This window comes from Lissotriton helveticus, chromosome 4_1 (assembly GCF_964261635.1).
Source record: "Lissotriton helveticus chromosome 4_1, aLisHel1.1, whole genome shotgun sequence".
Taxonomy (NCBI): Eukaryota; Metazoa; Chordata; class Amphibia; order Caudata; family Salamandridae; genus Lissotriton; species Lissotriton helveticus.
In genome coordinates, this window is record NC_136063.1 from 512,131,634 (window position 1) to 512,155,265 (window position 23,632).

The following is a 23,632-nucleotide window of genomic DNA, read 5'->3' on the forward strand; positions in this document are numbered from 1 at the left end:
TCACATCACACTATGGTACCTTCCAAAAAAGCAACACATTTTTCCATGTGAGCTTGAGAACAGGCATGCCAAAAAATACTGCGGAATACGCAAGTATTATAATCAAAGTGGTGCTTAAGGTACTTTTCGTACGTGCACCGTTCAACTAAACCAAATGGAGAAATATCTCCTCATTACCTGCCTACACAAATTGCAATTCACATATACAAACCTATACAAATCCAAAGTTGGCCAACACAAATTCCAAAGTTCCAAAGCTACAGTACTAAATTTGCTAAGACCAGGCATCTTATAGCTCACTAATCTAGCTTCAAACTTCAAGGGGTTATCTCTACCAATACACTCGCAAATATACGAGCCCCTCGGCTTTGGTAAATGCAATAACCAAATCAAAACCAAGAAACCAAACAAAGTCGTGGGAGCGACCCACTTGTACTTCTTATTCTTACTAATCAAAAGGTTATCCAAATTCTAACTGTCAAGTTCTACATGACCTAACGGTCTTTTTTAGAATACTCACGTCAAAAAGGTTCTCAGTCAGGAGTGACATCATGTGGAGGATCAAAATCAGGAAGAGCAGAAATATACTGGGCTGCAGAAACAGAGAATCTCCAGAATTCCTGTTCACAGAGTAGTAGAGTCCCGTCCTGTTCTCCTCAGTAGATTTCAGTCTTCTGACAAGATCACTCCCACAGAAAGTCACTTCTCTGATGAAGCCCACGTTGGCTGCGCCATTTGAAGAACTGAAATCTTCATTCTCAGGGAATACTTACTAATAAAAAAAAAGAACTTGGCACAGAAGCTGAAAATATGAAAAGACATCTTTATTAAATTTAATAAGTGAGGCCACGTCACACAGAAGCCGTAGCAACTGAATGAGGTAGTCTGAGGAATACAGAAAACAGGGGCCTTTTATATGCAAACTTCAGCATACAAGTAAGGGGCAGTCCTAGCTTTTGCAAGCATGCCAAATACCTAACATTCCTTCTTACACAAGCCGGGACACACCCATAATAAAAGGACCACAACCCATATCATAAACAGACCATAAAAGAAGGAACAGAAAACAGATAAGAAGCAGTATAGGGGTGTGTGTGTGCATACCAAACTCTACAATGTCCTGTGCTTTGATCCTCAATCTTGATCAGCTAAAGGGCAGGAACTGGTTTAACAAGGTCAGCTTCAGGCAACAGGGTCAGTTCACTCAGGTCAAACAGGAGTCAGCATGAACTCAAGCTAAGGTCTACATGTCCTTAAAAGACTGGTTTCAGCCACAATCATGGCCTATGTGAGGGCAACCACAAAATGGCTGCCATACACAAAATGGAACCCACGGGTTCAGAATTCACAGAACCTCAATGGTCAAGCTAGGCTTACAGCCCGGGCCTTCCGGGCTTTCACTGATGTCTTGGAACGTTCGTGGGCTGAATAATACTAAAAAATGCAAACAGGTATTAAACTACATCGTTAGACACAACATTGATATAGTCTTCCTGCAGGAGACGCACTTGTCCTCTACTGACTCCTCCCACATTGGCAGGAGCTGGGGCTCTCATCGCTTTTTTTCTGATTACAGTAGGTATTCCAGAGGAGTGGCCATATTAATACATAAACGGGTCCCGTTCGTACTGTCCAAGATCATGACTGATGGGGAGGGCCGTTATCTGATTGTCACAGGGACTCTTATGGGACACAAAATCACGCTTGTCGGGGCCTATGGCCCTAATGTTGACTCCCCTTCTTTTTTCCATGACCTGCAGGTGCGTCTGCTCACACTCGTACCTGGGATGTTGATTATCGGGGGTGACTTTAATTTATTAATGAACCCTACTAGAGACAGTACATCCTTTTCCCCTGATGCGAAACCTTGATCGTACCCGGTTCATCTTGACCTATGCGCTCACTTTTCATTAATTGACATTGAGGAGAGATTACACCCACACCTCCCTGACTTTACCGATCAATCAGGGTTTCACAATACTTGGACCAGAATAGATTATTGGCTCCTTTCTCCTGGGGTCGCCGGTTGGGTGGAAGGCCTCCTCACACTCCCACGCACGCTCTCGGACCACTCTCCCATTGTTCTTAAACTAAATATCCCCAGACTGGGTGGATATGAGAGGCAGTGGTGGTTTCCCGGGAAGGCGCTACTAGACCCTGTTTTTACTGAGGAGGTTAGACAAGCAATCAAGGACTATTTCGAACTCAACACTGGGTCGGTGGATACCTGGGCGGTTCTTTGGGAAGGATTCAAGGCGTATATTCGTGGAGTTTGCATTGCCAAACAAGCAGGAGTGTTGAGGGATATTCGATCCACACTGGCCAGAGTTGAAAGAGACATTGCCGATTTAGATAGAGAAATATTGCTGACTCCCTCCATGTTTGACACTAATGATGGAATTTAGAGATGAGGCAGACAGGGAACTGTGGTTCCATAACAAGCAATCCGTAGCGCGCAGATACGGCGAGGGTGAAAGACCAGGTAGATTACTGGCTCAACTGCTTCGCCCTCCTTATAACACATCTTACATCACCGAAATTGTAGGACCACAGGGTGATCTGCTCCATACCACTCCGGAAATTTGCAACACTTTCCTGTCCTACTACACAACTCTATATACGACCAAATTAAAGGGAAACCTGCAGGATCAGGGTGACTACCTAGCCGAGATTGCAATGGTCTATCTGGAAAAACACATGCAAGATTTTCTAGCTTTCCCCATTACGCAAGATAGCATAATCAAGGCTATTGATGCGTTGAGGGGTTCTTCGGCGCCCGGACTAGACGGTTTTTCCGCCGAGTTTTATAAGGCCTACAAGGAGATATTGGTCCCTCGGCTAGTAGAGGTATATGCCGAGGCACTGGAGGCGGGCCGCTTGCCCCCCACATTTAGAGAAGCGGTCATTATTCTGCTTCCCAAGCTGGGTAGGGACTCCAAATTATGCAGCTCTTCCAGACCTCTCTCTTTATTAAACCTCGACTATAAGATTCTGGCTAAAGTTATTGCTATCTGCCTTTCACTATTGATAGAGGCTATCGTCTCCCCAGCGCAGTCTGGCTTTGTGCCGCATCGTTCAACTTCTCTGAACTTGAGGACCCTGTTTACGGTATTACATAGAATTGACCCTTCCACTCCGGCCGCCGCTGTCCTTCTTGGCGCGGAGAATGCATTTGACTCCCTCGAGTTGCCCTTCTTCTTGTCCATTATGAGGCACATGGGCATGCCGGAATGTTTTGTCTCTACAGTGGCTCTATTATACACTGCGCCTACGGCCAGGTTACGTCTTAAAGGCACCATCACCGAGCCTTTTTCCTTATCTCGCAGCACACGCCAGGGATGCCCTGTGTCCCCATTGCTTTTCATTCTGGCGATGGATCCTCTGGTCCGTCATTTCCAAGAAAATCATCTACACCGGGGCTACAATTCCGCCTCCCTCCTGATTTCACTGTATGCGGACGATACGATTTTATATGTCAGGATGCCCCACATTAATCTTGAGCCTCTTATCTTGGAAATAACTCGCTTTGGCAAATTCTCTGGCCTTCACATCAACTGGCATAAATCTGTTATTTTTCCGCTTACCCCTAGCACGGCTGCTTGGAATTGCTCCTTCCCCCTTGAGTGGTGTCAAGTGTCGGTTAAATATTTGGGTGTGCATATTCATCTAGATATCTCCACCATGATCAGATTGAACTATGGTAGTGCAATCAGTATGCTGGAGCCAGATAGAGAGCTGGATACGTCTTCCATTATCTATGGCAGGGTGTATTGCTATCATTAAATTGATTGTCCTTCCACGATTTTTATAGCTTTTCAATAATATCCCGATCCCGCTCACCAAAATCTTTTTTTTTCAGCTACGCTCTTTGTTATTGCGCCTAGTGTGGGGAGACAGGTCTCCACGTGTCAACTAGCGAGTGCTGACTCTTCCATATGAAAGAGGAGGATTCGGGGTCCCTGATTTTTACCTCTATTTCTTAATAGCACAATGTTCCTACGCATACCCCTGGTTCCACCCAGACGCTCGCATCTTATATCTGAAACCTGAAGCGGATTTGGTTCTTCCTAGACTCCTCTCCGTTATCCTCCCCACGGGCTTCCCACGCGACCCTTGGGACATTTCCCACCTTCATTATCTGTTTTCTTCCCCTGCTCCTACCCCCCTCCCTTGAATCTCTCCCTTGCCTGCTTTTCCCCTTAAATATGTGTGCTTATTGTTTATCTCGATCTTACAAGTAACTATGTTGCCATGCTCTAATAACTGTGTAACCTTTGTAATGATGTAACCTGTAACTATGATCTGATACTCATGTAAAGCGCTCTGATACCTCCGGGTCTAGCCAACGCTATATAAAACCTTTAAAATAAATAAATAAATACAGACTTTCTCGACAACCTGCCGGGCCTGGGACAGACTGCGCAGACTACTGGGCCTCGCCCAGCTGTATTCACCGGCCCTTCCACTGCCCAATGATACTTGGTTCCCGATTACGGGGGAATTAGTCGTCAAAAACACATTGGGGAAATTCCGCATTCATACCATCGGCGACCTTTTCCCTGAGGGTCACGCTTTTTCCATTTCTGCAGACTCCTGATTCACTGAACGCTCGTTCATGGATTCCTTCATCTTGACCCGGTTGCGATCCATGCTACGCGCCTCGTTTACCACATTCCCACTGGCTCCGGACCCTACACCCCCACTCACGCTCCTTATCCAGCACCCTTCGGGAGCACACATGGTCTCTAAATTATACAAACTGTGTAGTGACTCAATTCCCGTTTTTGACTCCAGGGTTCGTGCCGCGTGGGAAGAAGATCTGGGTAATTCTATCACAGACGACCAATGGGAACAATGCTGTAAGCTACGAAAGAAGTTTCCCTAAACAGTAGATATAAACTCCTCCATTTTAAGTTTCTCCGCAGATTGTACCATACCCCAGCACGTTCGCACAGAATTGACCCTAGTCGTCCCCACCACTGTCCTAAGTGCAAGGCCCCCTATGCCAATTTTGCCCACCTCTCTTGGACTTGCCCCCTTCTTCATGACTATTGGTCTCAGATACACAGGACCCTCAGTGATATTTTAGGGATGAACCTGATTCCCACTCCCAAAGTTGCGTTGCTGGGCTATGTTTCCAATTTCCCTCATGCTGTTAAAAAGCTTGCTGCACTGGGTTTTTTGTTAGCTAAGAGGGATGTCGCTTTGCTATGGGGTGGTAGACGACCTCCGAAGTTGAAATCATGGCTTGCAAGCATGGCCTTTTGTAACACTAATTGTGAAGAATATTCTGCTCAAGTCCCTAGTGCGTCCAGACCGGTGAACATCTGGGGTCCATACCGTTCCTACATTACCAAGATTACTGCTGAACGCCTGTCTCAGCCAGAGAATGGCATAGTTCCCGAGTGAATTGGCTGAGGAGTCTTGAAGTTATACATGATTTGCGAACGTTCTGATTGATGCTCTGTCCTCTGATGTCTTGATGTTTTTTTCTCATTGTCCCCTATGCAAATCTGATGGTTAGTTCCACCGCATATATGCCGCCGTGTCAGCGATTGATTCCCCCCCCCCCTCTTTCTCCGTATGTACAGTCTTCTGCCTCATGGTAGTCTCTACAATGCACAATGTGTTAGGCCGTATCTTGTATGCATGCTCTCCATGTTGTCATCGCCTATCTGCAATGCTATGTAACAAACATTATGTCATTGTATTTCTATGTGAAAAGGATAAATAAAGTTAAAAAAAAGGACCTTAGCTAGTCCTCCTGGTGTTCTTTTGGGGCATACAGTAAGGCTATTGTGAGATGACATGTACCTATTTGCACCCGAATAGCCAACCAGCGACCCTTGATCTTGAGGCGTCTACCTAAGACCATGCCAGTGAAGCGTTTAGAGAAAAGGATTGCCAATCCCCCCTCTTTCCCTTTCCCGATGACTAGAAATGTTGGGGGAATCTCTCAGTGTGCATTCTGTGTGTGTCTTGAGCGAGCAGGTGCGTTTCTTGAAGCAGGCATATATCCCCTTGTGAGTGTTCTAAAACAGAGAGTATCGCTGACCTCTTATTGATAAAACTTGTATGACATTAATTGTAAACCTTGACACTTTTTCAATTCTTGATTTCTGAACAGATGACAGCTATTTAGTGCTAACCTAGATTCAGACTTTATTTATTCTGCACACTATGTTACAATTACATGTGATGACCAATCTAGAATTATGGAAAATTAACAAGGACTGTGTTCTCCATTCCAGAATTCCATGAAAGTAATGTTTAAATGCCTTTGGAAAAACTGCGGAAAGGTTCTGGGTACAGCAGCGGGGATCCAGAAACACATCCGTACCGTCCATCTTGGGTAAGTCACTGTTTCAATTGCACACGGGCTAGGTTTTCTGTAGCCCAGACTAATACAAGTTGAAAGCGGTTCAATGGACACAAAACTGCATTATGGGATTGTTTAGGATTTCAAGGAAAAAACACAAAAGTAAGGAAATGGAAAGTAAAAAATTCCGTCCATCAAGCTGAAGAAAAATAATATCGGTGCTAAATTTTTGTTTGTTAGCAAACAATTTTATATTCCTGTGCCACAGTTGCCTATAACAAAATTAGGTGACTTAATGACAATAGGCATTGGCGAGCCAATACTTCTGGCAGAACTGCAATACATGCGCAAAAAGGCACAGAACAAGTAGACACATGCAAATACATATAGATCGAAAAATCTAAATGAACATACATAGAGGGCCAAATGGGCACAGACCAACATAAAGGCACCTGATTACACACATAAATACACCTCAGGTCATTCATGCACATACACGCTGTCAAACATACAGCTACCTATGATCAAACACTGCTCATATCCATGTAGACAAACAGAAGAAGAGGACACCACCAACATAAATCTATGCACATAAACTAGCATACACAAAGATTGTAGTGTACACAGACTAATTGTACCAATGCACATCCAGGTAGGCACGGATACCCACAAACACACCTATAAGCACTCGGGTACACACAGTGCAATATATATACTGGCACTAATATACATACAAGCAGTACCTACAAAGGGGCAAATACAGACAACGCACATACAGGCAAACATACAGGCTTAGACTACATATGCATAGGTCTGTAGGTTAATGCTTGAGTATGTGGATAGATAATCCATGGATGCATCAGCGTGAGTGATGCAGTGATGATTAGATAGATGAGTGCTTTGAATGATGGATAGATGAATTTGTGGGTTGTTCGGTGGATGAGTAGTTGTGAGTATGTGGTTGTAAATGCAAAGGAACTAAGTATGATTGATAGCTTAGTCATGCACATGGTTATTTATTCCTCAGTCATCCGCTCACTCAGACATTCATCCTATCAGCCAACCATTGGTCTATTCTGTCATAGATCCATTTACACAACAACAGCAACAAACTTAGCAAAAGATTGAGGGCCTGATTTTAATGTCTGGCGGCTGGACCACCGGCATCTATAGAGGCGGTTTGGAGACTGCCCGACGATCATGCAGTGGTCTCACCATTGTATTTCAATTTGACCACCAGGCTGGCGGTCGGAAAGGCGTCGGTACCAGGGTGGGGGCATCCTGTGGCCATGGAAAAGGGCTGCAGCACATGCCTCTGCCATGCAGTGCTTACTGCACTTCTGTGCACCGTGTGCCATAGCCCATGTTGCGCATGGCCTAAAGTGCATGGAGGTTGGTGGGGGCACTACTTGTGCCCCCAGGGCCACCAGGGCCACTTTTCAGTGGCCTACGATGGCCAGGGACCCTGTTTGGGGCTACCTAATCGTTTCTGACAACATTTACATGAATAGGCTGTCAGAAAGGGGTATTTTAATCCCGACTAGGGTGCCTGCCTTGGCACCGCCGCCATTCTAGGATGCTCCTCCGATCTCCGCCCCATCAGGCTCTATGATCCTGGTGGAGCTGGCGGTCTTGCGTCCCACAACTGTGGGTCCGACCGCCAGTATCATTTTACAACGGTCGAACCAAAGGGCAGTCGGCGTTCGGACTGCCACTGACTGGTTGTCAGTGGTCTAACCTACGACATCAGAATTAGGCCCTAAATAACTACTTTTACCTAATAACAAAACAAGCCGGACCTGTTGGTTTTGTCAATGCTTGTTTACATTTTACATGTATTATTTGACGTTCTACTGTTTAATGTATAAAATGTATACAAAATAAAATCGACCAAAAGTGTCGAATAAAAATGTGAAGAAGATGTGAAAACAAAGAACTTGATTAAAAGTGTACTTTGACTAAGCACACACAGCATTAAAGCTGAAGGGCAGATGGAAGGTGAAAACCCTTACTTAATCCAAAGAAGGATTTCAAGGAAGAGATTCACCACCGGGTAATCCATGGCTTCATGGACAGGACAGGAGTGGAAAACTTGTACAGAATTCTGCAAGGATACACAAGAATGATGGGCACGTTGTTTCCAATATTTTAATGTTCTTTGAATTATGTCACTGTTTTCTGTTTCTTTTCCACCTTTTTTCTACTTTTTGTGTTTTTATCCCCCTTTCTCTGGGTCAAAATCTTACGAAGAAAATTATTGAACCCCCAAAAAATATAGCCGGTGGGCCCCATCTGCAACCATCACCTCAAAGTCAACAATGTGTACATGAAGCAAATAGGATATTATATACCCTGCTTGCCTGTTTGATGATTTTCCAGTCAGAAGAGTACGAAGGCCTATGCAGAGCGCACAGCGTGCAATACTAGAGCTAACCCATCTTCGTGAGAGTCAACTTTATTGGCTATAAAAAATATTTAACAAGAGGGGGCTAGCTTCCATTCATAGAGCTACATTCCACAGGAAATACGCACATATTTATACCGAAGCTAAAGTCACCTTGAAAGATTGATTTTCACAAGTGCACCATACAAAATCCGCTAATGACTCACATAAAACACTCCTCAGCCCTCATTCATCTGCTTGTTTTTCATCCAGTTGGTAATGAAAATAACAAAATAAAACGTTCAGAAGCCCTGCTGCAGTTCGGTGTTTCACGTTTACACATGTTTTATAATTAAACAGGACGTTAGCATACAGTCTGCAGTTCACCTAACCATTTTTCTTGTTTTAAATGCTAAGTTTTTTTTGCTCAATAAAAGAATATAAAAAAACGGCCACTGAGATAAGCATATCAGGTGTGTAATGACGCCTTCTTCTTGTAATGAAATATAATTTGTTCTAATTGGACTGACAGTCCATAAATGGGTTTTCAAAAACTATTTTTGATACGCACTTCATAACCAAATTAAATATTAAAATTAATATTATATTTTTAGATGCACTTGTAACTTTCCATCGAAGACTCATTTAATCAAGTAAATGTGTTTTCCTTGCATTCTGATTCCTGTTGCTCTGATTTAAAAATATGATAAACAGAGCTAGTATTCCCACAATGCAAAGAAAAAACTGGCCTTGATGATAGTGCTCACGAATGGACTTGGAAAGCTTGAGAGTTCTTTTGATATTGCTTTTATCACCTCATGGCATTGCTATACACCTGCTATTTTCAGTGTTCCTAGAAGAGCATGAAGCCAGGGTACACAGTAAAAACACGAAACCAAAGAAGATGCATGGTTTTCAAACCTTTGCCTTCATAGCATGTAAAATAAAACGGGCATTGCCAAAGTCAATATTTGGGGCCCATCGGGGGGGGGGGGAGGAGGAGGAGGCAGCACCGACCACAGACACAATTTATGGTGTGACAAAGGCCGCTTTATTGGAAGCAGGTGCACCTTACAAACACAAAACCCTTGGCCTGTGCCGTACAAAACTAAACTTCACTAGATATGAAAAACCTAACAACCCCCACCCCTACAATGGTTCCCACCAGAGAGCAACATAAACACAATTTACCAACTGGAACATGCCTCACTACCTAACTAAATAACTTGTCATATGTAATTCCCCCATTTGTCAAACAACCCAGGCCTCCTACCTTTTTCCCCATTAACTAGGAAGAAACGCCCAATGTCTTAAACGCACACCAGCACCTGTTCCAGCGACACGAAAAACTCCAATAACAAAAAAACCCCGATGCACCGGCTCCCAACAAAACCCTTCCAAAAATCCATCTCACACCTAAAACACCCTCTTGCCAAACCAAACGCACAAAAAAAAATGCTAAACACAAAAACCCCAGGCACAAGGGGTGGGAGGGCGGGAAAATCGACAAACCCACCGACACCCCTGCCCGGCTGCTGTGTCACTGCCACCGAAATGGTGGCCAGTGACACAAAATGGCCGGTTTTATTCACGCCAGCCCAACCTAGCCCAAAGACAGCCCAACCAGGAGCCCAAACCTACTGCCAGCCCAACGAAAACCAGCCCACGTACGGTGCTGGCCATAAACTCCCCCCCTCCCTGGGCCCCCAAAACCCCCCAGGAGTAGCAGGCCTCCCGCTGGTCGGCTGCCCCCCAATGCCCTATTGGGGCCCATCGGGGGGAGGCCGCACCGACCACAGACACAATTTATGGTGTGACAAAGGCTGCTTTATTGGAAGCAGGTGCACCTTACAAACACAAAACCCTTGGCCTGTGCCGTACAAAACTAAACCTCACTAAATATGAAATACCTAACAACCCCCAACCCCATCCTAAAATGGTTCCCCCAGAGAACAACATAAACACAATTTACCAACTGCAACATGCCTCACTACCTAACTGAATAACTTGTCATAGGTAATCCCACCCCCCTTTGTCAAACAACCCAGGCCTCCTACCTTTTTCCCCATTAACTAAGAAGAAACGCCACTCGAAAGACGTACTAACGACTTTTGACCCCCCCCTTAGGATGCCTGCACCTTCGGATACCTGCGCACCCCAATAGCCTGATCCAGTGCCTCCTTCAATTGGACAATATAGAGTTCCATCCCATACCGAGACAGATGTACACCATCTTCCCTGAAAAAATACACTGCCCCATTCCTTAGCTCCGGGTGCTCGATTCTACCCAAGCCCTCCTTCTCACAAAAAACCTTCATCTCTCTGTTAATTTTCCTCCGCGTCTTATCTATGGCCACTGGCCTTTCCGCCCCCCTCCAAAACCTCCTGGGAACAAACACTGACCAGATGACATGGCACCCCGCCCACCTAAGCCATATCTCCAACAAGTCCCTCTTCATCTGCTTGACCAACGCTAAACCCTTGCACTGGACCAGGTCATTCTCCCCTAAATGTATGACCACAACATCTGGGCACACTCCCCCCTTTACCACTTTATTCAAAGCCGGCAACAGCTCATTCCAGCGCATGCCCCCCTTTCCTTGCCAATGACATTGAAACAACCGTTCATCCAATTCCAAGTTAAGGCTCAGGTGCTTTTCCCACTCCGCCCTCTCTGCTCACTTTACAAAAGAATGTACTATAATGTAAATGTCCAACGCCGCCGCAGCTGGCCCAGCCACTGCACCTGCAAAGACACACATGTAAGAGGGTGGGAAAGTCTGTCATTTCAGTGATCCACCCCTGCCCCTCGCATCCTGACATATGTCCTGTAACAATCCGACTTCCAACGCCCCAGTCGCTTGATGTCCTCCTTCCCCCATCCTCGACGCGCTGCCTCTGCCGCCGCCCCAATCCGAAACGAATGCGTCCCGAACGCCTTTGGGTCCTCACCCATAACCCGCAGGGCATGCCACAGGACCCACAACACCTGAGCCGCAGTCACCCTGATGTTTTCCCCCGACCAAAAACCTCCCCTGCCAACACCCGCCTTCCAGCCGTGGACCTCCCCGGCCCCAACACCACCCAAGTACCCTCCCCCGCTGATCAGTCTTCGAACGCTGCAGCCTCTTCCTGGTCCACCTCCCCCCACAGTACACCTGGTCCCCCCTTCGGACCCACCAATTCTGAAACCCTAAAGGCTCCAAAGAACGTCCATGACATAAGTGTGGAAAACAAAGTCGTCTCCCCCCAACAAGGACGCAATCAAATCCTCAGTAATGGGCCGCCGTGACTCACCCTGGCCCCCTTTTCCCTCGCCCAGCCTTCCAGGAGACGCAACCCCAATTCCCCCGCCGATGGCGAATAACCCCACCACAACTTCCCCATGAATGACACTGCCGACAACTTACCCAGAATCGTCACCCTCGACAAACCCTTGTCCATCAAGCTCAACATGAACTGTACCACCTGCTCCTCCCGCCGCCACAGGTCCCCTTGTCTTACCGCTCCAAACCGCTGAAACTCCTCCCATGCCTGCTCTTGTGGACACCGCCACCGATGTCCTCACCAGCTGAACGACCCGGCGTCTCCCACCGACCACAGATCCGTTGGAACCGGAGTCCTGTGCTCGTCCGCCTCCATGGCTAGCCCATGGAACCTCTACCACTGTGAACGAGACAAAGCATCCGCAATGTCATTGTCCACCCCCGGCACGTGTCGAGCCTGAAATAAGATATCATGCTCTAAGCATCGCAGCACGAAAACTCTCATCAGTTTCAACACCTGTGGAATCCTGGCCGACTGTCTGTTGACCACCTGCACCACCGACATGTTGTCCACCTGAAACATCATCCGCTTATGCGCCAAATCCTGTGCCCACACCATAACGGCCACCACCAATGGGAACAATTCGAGAAAGGCAATGCTCCGCCCTCCAGCTTGCCAGTGCGGCGGCCACTGCTCCGCACACCATCTTCCCGCCCAGTAGAGCCTGAATCCGCCAACCCCTGCCGCATCCGACGATAGCCTGACGTCCTACTCCCAATCCTCCGGGGCGCCATGGGCACACCATTGAAGCGCCCCAAAAACGCCTGCCACATGTGCAAATCCTCCTTCTTCCCCGCCGACAACCGCAAATGATGATGTGGCAGCGTTAAACCCGTCAGCGCCAAACCGAGCTGCCGGCAAAAGTACGTCCCGCCCGCACCACGCGGCATGCAAAGTTTAAATGCCCCAACAAGACCTGAACCTCCCGCGCGGTCACCTTCCGCTTGTCCAACATGCTTCCCACCAATGCCAACATTGCCGCTCTTTTGTCCTCTGGTAGACGAGCTTCCATGGCCGCTGAGTCGAGCTCTATACCAGGAAATGACAGCACTGTACTGGGACTGTGCGTCTTCTCTGGCGCCAGGGGCACCCCGAGGTAACCCATGAGGTCCGTAAAACCGTCCAGCTGCTGCTGGCAATCTGTCGAACCCGGCCGTCCCACCAGGAAGAAGTCGTCCAGATAGTGCGTCGCTGTCTCCGAGCCTGTGCGCCAGGAAAAAGCCCACTGGATAAAGGAACTGAACCTCTCAAACAAAGCACAGGATATCGAGCACCCCATGGGCAGCGCTTTGTCCACAAAAATGCCCCCGTCAAACTGAATCCTCAGCAACTGGTGATCATCAGGATGCACCGGGAGGAGCCTGAATGCTGACTTAACGCCGCATTTTGCCATGAGGGCGCCCGTACCAACTGCCACCACAATCTTCCGTGCCACATCCACTGACGAATACGACACCAACGTAAGCTCCGCTGAGATATAATCGTTCACGACGCTCCCACCGGCCATGACAGGTGCTGAATCAAGCGAAACTGCCCGGGCTCCTTCTTGGGCACAACACCAATCGGTGAAATAATCAGATCCGGCATCGGCGGCTCTGGGAAGGGGCCCACCATGCGGCCCTCCTTCACATCCTTGAACAACTTCTCCCGCACAACCTCTTTGTGCACATTGACGGACTTCAAATTCTCTGCCCACTGGGCGATCCGCGGTCCCTCATATCCCAACCGAAAACCCTCTGTGAAACCTCGTCGCAACATGGCCGCATCCTCTGTCCGCGTATACGACACCAGCAAGGGCTCGAGCCGATCCAGCCTAACTAGTGTATGAGCCTTTTCCCATAGATCCTGACCCCCTTTTCCTCCCCCCCGCCCCCGGCCTGATTTCCAGCCGCCGCGGGCTGCTGCCCCTGTGCACCCCCGGACTCCCCAGCAGCACACAACCGGGTGTCTTTTTCTGCACTTGGAGAATTCATGCCGGAAGCGGCACACTTGCCTGCCGCACGCGCCCTTATTAAAATCCCAGCATGCCCTGACTGCGTTCTGTGCGGTGCTCTCTCCCTGCCCCACCTCCCCACGGGTGGGGCGGGCCGAAAAGGGGGTCGGCGCAAGCAGCAAACCACTGGCCGTATAGATCGTGCGGCCGAACTTCGCACCGCCCATAGTCTGGTGGTACAAGTCCGAATCCAGCTCGCCCCACTTCGCCTCCGGGTCCGAAGCCATCCATGCCCGGAACTCCTCGTCATAATGAGACCAGGCATAACCTCCATAAGTAACCTGAGCCCGCCTGACCACCTCCATGTACTGGAAGAGAGCAATGGCCCTGTCCGGATATTTCTCACAATATACGCTAGCGTATATCAGGAACGCCGCCAACCAATTGTCGATCGTCAGAGGCACCTTGGGACGCCTGGCCAATTCTTGTTTCTCTTCCTTCGACCCTTCCTTCGCCGTCAGCTACTGTGAAGGAGCTTCAAAATCTCTACATACTCCCCCTTACATATTTTCTCCTTAGTCGCCAGCGACAGGTGGGCCCCCAGAGGCTTAGTCACCCCCATGTATGGGAGCTTGCACACCGGGACATCGCAACTCTCCTTACCCCCGTGGGCCCTAACGGCACTCTCACCCGCCTTCGCATTCCCCACCCAGGCACTCCCAACACTGCACGCCTCCGCCCCCCCAGACTCCCCGCCGTCTCTCGTCAATGCCCCATCTGGGCCCACCCCTGTGTCCTTCACATATCGTCCTCTGACCAGACGCACCAGGTCCTCCCCCCAAGCGTCTGTACCCACAGACACCTGCGAGCCACGAGGCTTGCCCGAACCACTCCCCACTCTGCCACCATCCTTACCTGGCGTCAAGGCCGGCGCTGGGGGGGGCTGTCACTCTCGGCGCATCCTGCCGTGGCATACCTTCAAGACACTTCCAACAACATTACTCCTCTCCCCCTGCCCCTCTCAAATTTCCCCTTCCTCATCAGACTCCTCCTCATAGTCCAGTCGCCCCCTTTACCCCTGCTCAGCACCTAGCCTCACCTCCCACCTTACCTCCTGGCCGCCCGCTAGGGACTCCAGCCGGCTCAGCCCCACCTTCTCCCTACAAGCTCTCATCAAGTCTCCCAAGTCCACACTCTCCCTCCACACATCCCCCGCATATGACACCGCAGCCTGATCCACAACGTCCGAACTCCATCCCCGTCCCCCGGCGGCCGTCTCGACCCTTCGGGGTGGGGCTGGCGGAACCTACCGCCCCGCTTCCCAGCGTGCTCCCTCCCGTGGTCCCTCAGTAGAGAACGACCGCCTGTACAAGGTGGAGTGGAGCCGCAATCTGCTCTCCTGAGCGCCTTGCAAAGCGTTCCTGCCAAGAGAAAAAGATGGAGTCCAGCATGCTGGGGGAAAAACGAACCCCCTCCCTGCAAAACACACCAGGACCAGCCACCCCCCTCTTCCCACCCCACCCCCCATCACGCCCCCCACCAGGTTCCCCCCGCTCCCCCTCCCCTGCCCCAACTCCGCACGCGCCCCCCTCGGTGATGGCGATCTACTTGGCCCCACCACACTCCCCTCCCCCCGATGACACCCCCATCTAAATCGCTCCCCCCAACCCCGCCCTCCTCCCCCTCTAAGTCAGAATCCTCTATTAAAAGTGGAGACTCTGCCCCCCATACGCCGAGCTCTCACCCCCTGCCCCACCTCCCCACGCGCCCTGGCCCCCGACAGCACTCGACCCAGTCCCCCTCCCTGCATCGTCGCTCTATCAACCCGCACCACCTCGTCAACCTCCAGCTCCTCCCCCGCCCCCTTGCCCCAGCTGTAAACTCCAGGGTCAGCCTGCCCCCGCGCCTCGCCTCCCTCCCGCCCTCCTCCGCGCTCCAGGCACCATCTTTGCACGGCCCCGCTGCCCGCCCTCAGCCGCCTTCTTGCCTAACCTCCCTTCACCCGGCTCCCGCCGCGACCGTGGCTGTTCCGTGGCCAACACCACCGCCGCGGCGTTACTCGCAGCACGCTGCGGCGGTCTCACCTGTACCTGCAACCGGAGAGCCTCCCGGACTCGGGGGTCGTCAATGAGAGCCATGCCTCACACCGGGTGCAATGAAATTATCCGCAAGTTCGCTGGCACTCGCTCCACCGCCACACACGCTCCACACACGGTCCTGCTTTTCCCTCGCCGCGCACCAGGCAGAGCCCAGTACGACGCGCACCCCTATACAACGAGCAGGACAACCAGGAAAAGCAGCACAGCGAACCACAACTAGCCAGGTAAGCCCACCATAAGCCAAGACCGCCAATGCAGGCCACACCAACAAAACTAGGCCCAACAACAAAATCGACAAACCCACCGACACCCCTGCCCGGCTGCTGTGTCACTGCCAACGACATGGTGGCCAGTGAAACAAAATGGCCGGTTTTATTTATGCCGCCAGCCCAACCTAGCCCAAAGACAGCCCAACCAGGACCCCAAACCTACTGCCAGCCTAACGAAAACCAGCCCACGTACGGTGCTGGCCCTAAACTCCCCCCCCTCCCCGGGCCCCCAAAACCCCCGGAGGGTAGCAGGCCTCCCGCCGGTCGGCCGTCCCCCCAAAGCCCTATTCTTTCCTTTGGGACCTATCAGCTTTGCCAATGGTATGTAGTTATGCTGCACAGCATCCCCTATGCTATGCAGCATTGCTATAGAAAACAAAACTTTTGTCGCAGCCAACCACACAATTTTGCGCACAACACATTCACATGCCTGCAAAATGGTGCAGCCGCTATTTTTTGTTGTTGTTAGTTACCGATCTGAATTGGATTGGTAACTTAAAAGAAAAAAAGTGCAAACGCAGGTGGCGGCAAAAGCAACACGGGGCACTGATGGGGACAGAAGCAACACAGGAGGCAGGGACAGAAGGAACACAGGCCACTAGGGCGGGTGAAACAACATGGAGGACTGTGGTGGGAGGGAAACAATAAGGAGGATGCAGAGGGATGATCAAATAAGAGCTGTCGGGGCAAGGCACATAGGAGAGAATGCAACACGCGGCAGTGGGAGAGAAGTACAAGGGCGAGAGAGAGGAACATGGAGTGTAGAAAAGAGAGGAGTACACAACAGAGACAAGTACATGAGGGAGACAACTGGAAAAAACACACACTCTTGATGAGTTTCTGAACAAAAAGGAAAAAGTAGTGTTTGAAAAGCAAGCAGTAGAAGTACACAAGTAATGCATCCATGGTTCAGTAGAGGGACTATTGCATGAAGAGGAAGGAAAACTCACAGAATCTAGTGAAAAAGAAGCAAGCAAATGAGAGTGGCAATAAAGCCATCCAATAGGTGAGCTATAAGCCCACTATAAGTTAACAATATGTCTTGTGTGTCTGATTCCCTTATGAAAACTACATTTTAAGGCATCCATGAGAAATTCTTTCAAATGATGTTTTATTTTCAACCCACCTGGCGAGTAGTTAGATGCTGTGATTGGGATAAGGCAGATCACTCATGAACGGCGGGGATGGCACACTGGCACCGTGCAGCAGTCCCTCCAGTCTGGATGACATAAACACAGTAACGCCTTGTCAGTGGCTCTGAGTAGGGCTCTCTGTTTTGTCACCAGTAGCACACAAGCACAAGGGCTTTGAGATTCGACCCTTTTGCCCGCTCTTGGCTCTCCCCTATACTGTAGACAGTGATGATACGTGCCCAACGCAAAGAGTTCAAGGACAGGAGGCTGAAACATTGCACCACTCTTTGTATACAATCAGATAGAGATCTTTTTTACTAAGTCATGGTCCACCACACTAGGAAGAATTAAATAATGATTAATTAGACACTGCAATGAGAGCGTAGTCATCCCAAGCCAGTCAGCCGTTAACTGACTTTGCTCAGATCGCTTTTACTCCATGGGGCACAGAACACAAATAAACATTCTGATTCTTAAAACTAACCCAGTATAATATGTCCTCTTCCCTTAATGTACAAATAGCAATACATGTTAATCAAAAACAAGAATGGAAATACATAAATGATACACTCCATACTCACATAGTCACATAACAAAACAGGTGGCCTGCATTTCCTATGGCTTCTTGTCATTTCATGACTTTGGCTCATATCACAAAAACTCATAGAATTGCCTCCTCCAAAGGAAGCATCATTCTCAAACCTGCGTCCTGAAACCCACAACTCCTCATCAGTCATCATCATAAAGCCACTATACTCCTTCTCTCTTCCTACATTACAATCACTATCCCTTTGATGTAACCCACTACTCCTGATTGCAATTGTAACCATTTTCAAGAACTACAGAATACCTATGAGTTTTTGTAATCCCCTGAATTTAGTCAAACCACCTTTAATCCAACCAGATTTAATTTTAATCTAATCACCTATAATGAAACAAACTTGTTAGTCGACAGTTTACTTTTCTCTCCTTCCATCTTGCAACACCCACTCTTTCAGCCATGCTGGAACCAACTTCCTTTCCGGGATTCTGCCTTGCATTATCTGATAGGGAGATGTTTGGTAAATGTCATGTTTAGTAGTACAATACACCCATACCATATCCGGGACCATTCTCTCATTATCTTTAGATAGCACCTTTGGTCAATCTATTAGCTCTCTTGACCACACCATTAGGCTGTGGGTTATATAGAGAAGTAGAAATGTGGTTAACCCCACAAGATAACAAAAACTGTTGCATCTTACTAGATGTCAATGGGTAATGTGGGAGCTGAACTCCAACAATCACCTGAACCCCAATAATTTAACACCCGGATATTTACCAAATTATTTTGGTTCCAGAATTTCCTGATTGATCTAGCGGTTGGAGACTGCATTCCTGATCAGGGGAGATAATATTTTAGCAGATTTGCATGAAATAAAATATTAGATACATTAAGGACTCAGTTTTAGATAAAAAATAGGGAATAGAGCTTTTTATTACAGAAAAATGAAAGGATGATACAAAAGAGAATAAGCAAATATCACCAATTAAATGGTCAAAGCAGAAGTACAGGGAATTAAATTCAAAATCATAAGGCTTAGTTATGCATTATTTTATGCAAACATTCTAAGTGTCTGACTCAGTAAGAGTCCCGACAGCTCAATAGAACATTTTGAAAATGGCAAAGTATACCCATCTTTGACAAATAGAGAATAAAGCTCCAGAAAAGCTCATGGATAACAAATAATGACCATTTTCTCCCGAAATGCATGAACTCAGAAGTTTTTTTTATCAAAACTACATAGTCTGTTAATAGGTTCTGCAAACTCATTATAGCATGACCATGTTAAGGTCCCATTTGACAAATCAGAAACAACAATGTAATAATTAAAACTACACAATTATTTAAACAATAACTCATCTTAAGGTAAGAGAAATCTTCCATTGTTTCCTCAGCAACTGCACTTCGAAGATGTGTAACACAAATGAAACATTTCTTGAACAATGGCTCATGAAAACTCACATGTCTTATGCAGCACTTTCAGTGGAAGTGCTTGAAAATGATACTTTGGGTACGTCATGGAATCCTCATTCATAATACACACTTTTGAACATTGCTAATTCATTTATGCTTTACATTCTGCGGAATGAGAGGAGCGATGGTTCTGCAGCAGGTCAGTGATTGGCAGGGTGAATGAGCAGTAGCACATTGAATAGAACACAAAAAGACAGCATCTATTTTAACATTAATGGTGTGTAACATGAAAATGTGGCATAACTATTCATATCAAAATCTAGACTTCTATATGACCCAAATATCTTGTTGTTTGAGGAGCAATCTCATACATTTTTTAGTTACAACTCTATACATCATTAAAATTAAAGCATTTCAAAAATAATTTTCTCACAATATTTGTACAGTTTACATATTTTGAAAAACGCTTAAACAGTACCATTATCTGTTATAATCAGAGAAGAAAACCTACTTCAGCAAATCTCTTTCAAAAGATGAATGGTTACTCGTGTGGTAACTTCCCTCACAAATTTCCCAAACAGCCATTTGGTATGAACATCCACCACCACTAATGCAAATGTCAGTTCTCCCCTAAGTTCATTCATCGGTCCAATTAAGTCCATGCACAAACTGTGCCATAGTTTACCTGGATCCCTAGTGTGCCCTATATCAGATTGTACTCCCCCTCTCGCCTTTTCTCGCCTTCTTCACACATTCAATTTTCCACCTGCAACGTGACTTGTTCATCAAAAACCGGCCACCATAACTCAGACGTAAGTCTTTTGATGTGCATGTTTGCCATAAATATCCTTTGTGGGCCAATTCATTCAATTTAGAGTGTAACCTAGCAGGCAAAACAAACCTTTCACCCCGAGCATCTCACCACACAGCGTCATTTCATTCAAAACTCTGAAAAACAGTTGAAACAGTACTCTCTCTCCTGCTACCCAAAAGATTAAGGACATTTTTACTTCCTCCAATTTAAAATCCACATCCATCTCTTGTATGCACTCCTCACTTGTGATGGCACTAGCACCCTAAGCTACTGCATCCTATACTAATGATACAGCACCTTCACTCTCTTTTGCAATTACATCTTGCCTGCCATCCATGTATTTCTAGTCATGGAATCAGCCTTCCAGTTTACACCTGAGAAAGGCCACAAATGTGTTGAATGCTCTGCTATCCTTTCAATAATATGATGTGAATTGGGGAGGTTGTGACCTTGTCATACAGACCATCCCATAACCTTCTGAAACTATCCAAAACCTCTTTTGTGTGCATGCTTGCCTATGGTTGAGAGGGGAGTGAAATCACAGCTGTGGTCAGCAGAGCCCCAAGAGGGTGTAATTTCAAGAGGGTACTGTGGACAAAGATGCAAGCCATCTCCCTGTTTAGATTTAAATTGTGATATTCACTACTGTGTAAGGGTCTGGACATTTTGCTACTTCACCTGATCACATGAAATTAATGGTTCCCCGCCTGTGCTTCTCACAGTGTAGAAATATGATGTATGACAGAAAGATAGCAGTTAACCCCATTTCTCCACTCGCCCTCTGCCAGTTCCAGATGTGTTGCGGGCAGGCCCAACACCATCATTCTTGGTTCCAGCCAAACGAGGCAGCAGAGTGGCTAGGCCATTTGAAGACACACAGCTAACTAATACTCAGGGGCACTGTTCTCTGCACCCCACACTCCCCACCACTTCAGCTTTCCTGCAATTGGTCGGCCACCATAGGACAAGTCAAAAGATGTGTTAAAATGCAACGGTAACCTATGGACAGGCGAGAAATAGAGCCAGAGCATGTCTTCTCACTTTAGTATCTTGACAACGTGGCCACACCCCTAACTTTGTAAAGTTTGCAAAGACAAAAAAAAGAAAAAGCTTCATGGTGTTGATGATGATCACTTTGACACCTTACACACTTCAAGACGGCAATGGAAAAAGCTTTGAAAGAAGTATTTGGTAAAATTCCATGCTCTTCTACGAAAGCTAGAGAAACACATTTTAAGTGTGACCTTTGGTTACAATCAGCTGGCTTGGTGGCAAGAGAAAGAGGCCTGTAAGTGTCTAAGTGGCTTAAATGGTTGAAGAGTGAACAAGTGGAAGGATTACTGGTTTCCAGGAGTTAGGCTGAGTACTCTCGTGACCAAGTAAGAAGCTGTTGAAACAGCCTCGTTTACTCTTGGCTGATGATCATTAACTGTAACCTGACTGTAATAGTGGTGGTAGTGCATGCTGAGCAAGTGGGTGTTGTCATTACATTAGAGAAAGGAATAGAGGGTGCAGTATATCATGGATGTAGAATGTAGACAAGTAAATTTAAAAGAAAATATATTTTGTCTTAGGTTCTTGTGGATCTCCAGATACTTGTGTCTGAATGATTCTTTTCTTTTAACGTGTTTAAAATGTTTCTGAGGATCAATAATACCTGTTCTAGTTGAAGACTACAATATATATACCTGTTTCATTCAGGACATCTGGTTTGTGTCTTTTTTCTTTCTCATTTTAGTCGCACTGGGGATTCTGAATTTAGTGACGGAGAGGAAGATTTTTACTATACTGAGATTAGACTGAACACAGACTCGGTATCTGAGGGATTGATCAGTGTTTCCCCTGGCTCACCATGTGTAGCATCTACGCCCCCTCTTTTCCCCTCCCAGGATGCTGGGCATACAGAAACAGCATGTGCCAAAGCTGAAACTACATGTATGACACCTCTGAGCCACTCCGCTCCTACCACCCTCTACCTCGTACACACTGATCATGCATACCAGGTACGTTGGTTATTATTATTGTCTTTTTTTATTATATTATAATAGAAAGAATAACTCTAATGAAAACTCAGTGATAAATGACCTGACAACACAATATACATGCTTTCATCAGATTTGACATCTTCTACCACATGTATGTCGTCACACAACCATTTCTGAAACTTCTCTAGCAACTTTCTAGCACAGCTGTTGCCCTTTATATAACAAAGCTATCCTGTGAGCGCTTATTTAGTGAGTTGAGTTCTGTCTCCCTTTGTATCAAATGTGTGAATTACTGAGCACCTACAGAAGTTTTAAATATCAGAAAGATTACAAATTGATTAAACAGTGGCAAAAGTAAGATTTCCGAAAAGATGGAACAAACATTTCTAACTGCCCATTGGTAGATCATCATGGTCCGGGGTCCTTGAAGGTCTATTGAATAATATCAGATCTTCAGTTTTATTGTCTTCAATAGTTGGACAACTAAAAGTGTTTTCTACTGGTCCGAGTGCAAATTGAAAGCAGATTTATATTGGATGATCACTCTTCAGTAGATACACTGTTCATATTCATAGCCTGATTCAAGCCATCCAGCCTGTGTACTGTTTGCCAAAGGTATATTGGTATCCTTCGCTTTTACAGTCTCTTAGTTACCCATGTGTTAATAGAAATCTGCCTTTTGACTTGCCATAACTTCACTTTGTGCAGGTTTTTAATTTGCTATTTGCTTCTTTTTGGCAGCAGACACCACTTCCCCAGGTAACCTTCTCAGCTCATTATTTTGTTTTTGTTCTTTTGAAGACCCTAAGTTCATTTGTGAACTATTTATTCACAAAAATCGGATTATTTATGTTTCTTAGTACCATTAATTATTGAAGCTCATTAGGTCAGGTAGCATTTTTGAACACATATTTTGCTTTATTCTGCTGATATTTTTTACTATGTCCAAGAGAGCTTCTAATTCCCTACTGTTTCCCAAATAGCCAATTGTTCTATCCATGGCTTTTTAAGGCATAGATGTCCTCCATATACATATGATCTGTTGTGTCAACAAGCCATTTTATCACCTGTAGTCTCTGATCAATTTCATTTCAATGCCATGGTGGTATATCAAGGAAGTAATTAAATGATGGAATAGTAACTAAAGAGTAATTTAAGACTGCTTCTCAGAAATCAAAAATGATGGGTAAACTTTATCAATATATGTCAGATTTATTTTTCCTGCCCATTCCTTGTTTAGAGAGATTTGGGTAGAGATAGACCAGGTGACATTTTACTGTTCACGCCATTAGTTACTCACTAGGATGATCATTGGCTTTAGATTGCAGTCTTGTGTAAATATCAACTAATCACAATCAATCAACTGTTTCACCATTCTCTGTAAACTATCAAGTATTAGGGTACTGTGCTTCG

At 46.7% G+C, this 23,632-nt stretch overlaps 1 protein-coding gene across 1 annotated transcript in view; it reads left to right on the forward strand.

Moving 5' to 3' along the window:
- The window catches only part of ZNF704 (zinc finger protein 704), a 657,857-nt gene that overhangs the window by 515,686 nt on the left and 118,539 nt on the right, over nucleotides 1–23,632 (forward strand). The window contains exons 5-6 of the mRNA XM_078685607.1: nucleotides 6,252–6,352; nucleotides 21,973–22,237. Of these exons, the coding sequence (XP_078541733.1) occupies nucleotides 6,252–6,352; nucleotides 21,973–22,237 (366 nt within the window). The remainder of the gene's footprint in view (nucleotides 1–6,251; nucleotides 6,353–21,972; nucleotides 22,238–23,632) is intronic.